Source organism: Euphorbia lathyris, chromosome 3 (genome assembly GCF_963576675.1).
Source record: "Euphorbia lathyris chromosome 3, ddEupLath1.1, whole genome shotgun sequence".
In the NCBI taxonomy this organism is placed as follows: Eukaryota; Viridiplantae; Streptophyta; class Magnoliopsida; order Malpighiales; family Euphorbiaceae; genus Euphorbia; species Euphorbia lathyris.
The window spans coordinates 84400292-84405512 of NC_088912.1; the positions used below are offsets into that span (position 1 = coordinate 84400292).

The window sequence follows — 5221 nt, forward strand, 5'->3', positions numbered from 1 at the left end:
CCTTATGATTGGTTGCACAAGGAAAGAAAATATGCCTTCCCATACCTAATAATATCTCAACCCTATCTTTGGATAGGGATTACACGTCAGCTAAATTGTCCGAAGAGAACAAATGTTCCAAGTGTTCAACGCCGTTGCTACAGCACATAATCATCACCCTTCTTTTCCAAACCCTCCAACGGGTCCCCCAAGTCAGTGGTTAAAAATCTACGATTTCAGATATCTGTACAGTAGAAATCGTTACAGAGAATTAATCCCTCGAACAAGCCGCTAAAAAACAGACAGACACAAGCCTGCCCCCTAACCGATGACTGCCACGTGTCCATGATCCCCGGATCTCTGGTACTCTTTCTCATTTTTTTCTCTTACCCTTTATCCTCTCTTTTTATTTCACCTCTCAAATAAGGCATTTTCAATCTCCGGTCGTCCAGAACTCTCTCTTCTCCGTTTATTCTGAATATTTATACCTCCAAATTCGTCTTCTTCTTTAGGTACATCCGGTGATCCGAACTTTCCGGCTGAGAGATTCAATTCGCCGACGGCGGCGATGATTCAATCTCCGGTAAGGCCCTTCAGGAAACAACATCATCAATGTTAGATCCATTCGTTTTGTTTCGTCTTCGATCCAAAACTTGGTTCAACAGGAGGAAAAGAATTACATCAGTGAATCCCTAATCAATTTGTTTTTTAATTTTAAGATTAGAGATCTTTTGTATAATAATATCTTGAAACGTCTTGCTTTTTTCTTTGTATAGTTTGTTATCAATTTAGTTGTACAGTTTTAGGAGAAGAAGAAAAAGAGGAATTTTTTGCTTTCTTTTTGGGTATCTGTAAATATTGGGGAAAAAGTGGGAAAGATGAATTTGAGCGCCGCGGAGGATGAATCCGAGCAAGACATTCATATTCCCGCTGAAATTGATTGGCAAATGCTCGACAAATCGAAGTTTTTCGTCCTCGGTGCCGCGCTCTTTTCAGGTGTATCAGCTACTCTTTATCCTGTGGTTGTTTTGAAAACTAGGCAGCAAGTTTCTCAATCTCAGGTTTCAAGTGTAAAAACTGCGTTTGGGATTGTTAGATATGAAGGTTTTAGGGGTTTGTATCGAGGATTTGGGACTTCCTTAATGGGCACAATTCCTGCTAGAGCATTATACATGACTGCTCTAGAAGTTACAAAGAGCAATGTAGGAACTGCTACCATTAAATTAGGATTCCCGGAAGCCACCGCGGCTGCCACTGCCAATGCTGTTGCTGGTTTAAGTGCAGCTATGGCAGCACAACTTGTTTGGACCCCAGTTGATGTTGTGAGCCAGAGGCTTATGGTTCAGGGAAGTTCGGTTTCTAACGGATCAATGTGTAAATACGCAAATGGGATTGATGCGTTTAGGAAAATTGTTAGAACAGATGGATTGAGGGGTTTGTATAGAGGATTTGGGATATCTATTTTGACATATGCACCTTCAAATGCTGTTTGGTGGGCTTCTTACTCTCTTGCTCAGAGGATGGTTTGGGGTGGTGTTGGTTGTTATGTTTCCAAAAATGAGAGTCAAAATGGGGCTAATGGGTTGAGACCTGATTCAAGAACAGTAATGGCAGTTCAGGGAGTCAGTGCAGCCATGGCTGGAGGTGTCTCAGCTCTAATCACAATGCCACTTGACACCATTAAAACCAGATTGCAAGTTTTGAATGGTGAAGAAAATGGGAAAAGAGGACCAAGTGTTGGTCAGGTTGTGAAAAATCTAGTCAAGGAAGGTGGTTGGGCAGCTTGTTACAGAGGATTAGGTCCTCGTTGGGCTTCAATGTCTATGTCTGCAACCACAATGATCACTACCTATGAGTTTCTCAAACGTCTCTCAACTAAGACTCAAGAGGTTTTGTAATGACGGAGAATGCAATTACAGCGACGGATCCAGAATTCATTGACAGGGTGCAAATTAAAGCCCCGTATCCAGAATTCATTGACAGGGGCGCAAATTAAAGCTGTATACAGAGTTTTTCAGCGATTAGTAGATGCTCAAACTCTCCTTTGGAACCCCTAGATCTGTAGCTGAATGCAGAAGAAATGGAGTATCTTTGTCTAAACCTTGTAGTCTCAATTTTCATCTGTTTATCTCTATTACGTAATCTTTCTTTTTGTTACTCTGCCTGCCTGATAGAAAGAACACTGTAAGTTCTTGCAGGATTTCACTTATATATAGAAGTTTTGTTCTTTCTCTACTTCTTATTATTGATGTTACATTATCTAGTTATCTGCAATTTCTGGTTGGTGAATGCAATTAGAATTGACCTGACATTAACTTTGATGAACTGGTGTTTTTTTTGGGGGGGGTTCATAAAAGATGTCATTTTCATTTTCTTTTTGTCATTTATGATTCTGAGTGGACGCTAAGAAGTTAAAGCTTGTTGGCTTTTGTGTTAGGTTGTAGTAGATAGTGGTGGGGTTGCTTGCTATCTGCCTCTTAGTGTATGTACAATAGCCACATTATGTCAAATCTTTATAAGTCGGCATTCAATTGAGAATCGGGAACTGTTTGAAATCCACTCTCTAATCAGGCATTTCCTGCTTCCACCCGCGGAGGCAAGGGGTCTGAATGTTGGCGTACCCCCAGCCGCGCCATGGGGAATCACCTTCTACCGGAGGTGAGGGGTTACATTCTACCGGAGGTGAGGGGTTACATTCTTAACAGGAGGTGAGGGGTTACCTTCTACCGGAGGTGAGGGGTTACATTCTTAACAGGAGAGGAGAAATGACAATTCAGTCATTTCATTCTATTTTGCCCTATCCTCCCATTCTCCGTTCTTTCTTTAGTCGTCCAAATTGATTAGGATTATCATAGGAGAGTTTTAAGACAAAATAGAAACTTGGAATGCTGAAATCCAAGTGAAAATCATGCAATAAAGATATCACCATGTTAGTGACTCGTGGTGAGAGTTCGAAACTTTCACCAGATACATCAAATTGCAATCTGATTTTGAACGTATTAAAGTCTGAATTCGAAACGTACAAAAGATAGAAGTCCAAACTCTATGTATAAGCTTTCTGTAGGAACTTGAATCATATCAATCCGAATTCGTATAAAGAATTTAATAAGTTATGATAAAAAAAATACAAAAATTAAAATCTAAAAAGTCACTTTGTATGATTTTGAAACTTTTTCTTCCGAGTCAATACGCATTTTGACTGACCGACTTGATCAACTAATACAAAATGCACTGACTTGATCAACTAATACAAAATGCACGAATAGTATCCTAAAAACAAATCTAAAAAATCTTATATGAAATTAAGCTAACACACCCTTATCATTTTGTTTGCCATCTTTTAACTAGTTATTATAGTATTTTTAATAGGTTTTTAGTCTTTTCTTTAAAAGTAATATAAACAATTTGGTTCTAACCATATAAAATATTTTTCTAAAAAAAAACATATAAAATATTAAAATACGTGTCATATCCAACAATATTCTTTATATTCACTATTTATTTATTTATTTACTATTACTAAAATTATTATCTAATAACGGGCAAATGATCATACAAGACACGTGGACCAATAGACGTGTCGCAACAAGAATGTAACCACCTTTACCACATGGATCATTGAGAAGGAATCCCAAGTATGTTAGGCGTTTATCCTTATATTCACACCTATAATTATGGAATGACAGTTTTGCTTGTCTAATTTCACCTGGGTCGCTGAAGAACATTTCTCATTGACGTCTTTACACGTGTCCTGACTTTCCACTAAGACGTGCAAACTGTAAAACTACTAGGATTTTCCATAACTTTCTATAAATAGAAAAGGTAGTTGCATAGCTAAAGATACATTATCACAAAATCCTAGAATTCTACTATTCTTCATCTTCTTCCTCAATAACCTTGCTTACTTAGGCATCAAAGTGAGTTGGCTGGATTTCGACCATCCTTCCATTATTATTTTTTTGTCTTATTTCAAGAAATATCTAGTCAAGACACATCCTCATATTTACTCACATCAAATTGGTGTGCTGAATATGGGCCTTATATACCAGTCATGAAAAATCCTATCATGCCAGTCACTCCAACCGATAACCTAGCCCCTCAAAATGGGAACTCCTCTTAGGAGCACAAAAATCCTTTGGTTGCTAGTTGAAATCCTATCCACTTCCTACAAATCACTAAAATCTAGACAAACAAATGGATAATGTTTATGTCAATAGATCTGGAAAGCATGAAGTTCATTTATGAGATCACCAAACATCTCATCTACAACGTACAAAGAATCCATGAAGCTGTAAATGTAATTAGAGGAGATCACTGATAGGGGTCGAAAACCCCTATCTTTAGGTATAGTTTTTAGGATGGTTTTGTCTAATTTTCATTCAATAAGCGAACGATTCTCGTATTTTTATGCATGTGTGCGTGTTAGTTAGTTTTAGTGTATATTTTATTTACTTTTGTAGTTTCTAGCCGTTTTCTAATTGTTTTCAGGCAAATTTTGCCAAAATAGCACATACGTGAACTGCCACCTATTTGTTTTGGCTAATTGATCCACAAAAGGTCGCACCAAATAGAGTTTTCACTCAAATCTAACGACTGGTGGGCCAATTTAGCCTTTGGACTAACGTCGTTTGGAGTTTATGTGCGTGTGTAGGTCAAAATAGGATCAATTTCGGGCGAAAATCGCATCTCGCGGATCCCCGACAGTCGCTTGACATGTTTTGGGCATGTTTTCAGCCCGTCGTACTGGCCTCTGAAGGCCAGCTCGGCGAGCTAGCACTCGGGAATTAGTCTTTTGACTAATTCCCACCTCCACGACGCCACGTTTCGCCTCCAACTCGTCCACCTGTAACAGGAAACAAATCAGATTAGGTTTAGGCTTTAAATTAAAACTATAAATAGGACTTTGTAATTGTAAAATGGACATCCTTTCTTTTTGTAAAAACCTTAGCCTCCATCCTTGAAGAATCTTCTTCCCCCTTCCGTCAGCCATTGAAGACCCATCAAGCTCCGCGTTCCCCAAGGATTGTTCAAGGCTCCATCTTTCAAGTCTTAGGAATACGTCTGCATTGGTCGACAGGTTCCCTGAAAGAGATATCTTCTCTTTTACATTTTGTTTGCCTCTGATCCATACTATGAATCCTAGGCTAATTTTAACATCGTGACAAACATATCTTTCATCTTTAATATCAATTCAAGTTCTTATTTTGTTTAATTCATTGTGTTATTTAATCTTTGTCTTACG

The 5221-nt window shown here is 38.4% G+C and overlaps 1 protein-coding gene across 1 annotated transcript; it reads left to right on the forward strand.

Moving 5' to 3' along the window:
* The first annotated feature begins 378 nt into the window (after window positions 1–378).
* LOC136224040 (uncharacterized) lies at window positions 379–2214 on the forward strand. The gene has a single exon (XM_066012254.1). The coding sequence runs from the start codon at window positions 858–860 to the stop codon at window positions 1875–1877; it is 1020 nt and encodes a 339-aa protein (XP_065868326.1). The 5' UTR covers window positions 379–857; the 3' UTR covers window positions 1878–2214.
* Window positions 2215–5221: the final 3007 nt, after the last annotated feature.

Excerpts from the sequence above, each read along its gene's own strand:
- LOC136224040 (XM_066012254.1), top strand. The coding sequence starts at position 858 with ATGAATTTGAGCGCCGCGGAGGATGAATCCGAGCAAGACATTCATATT.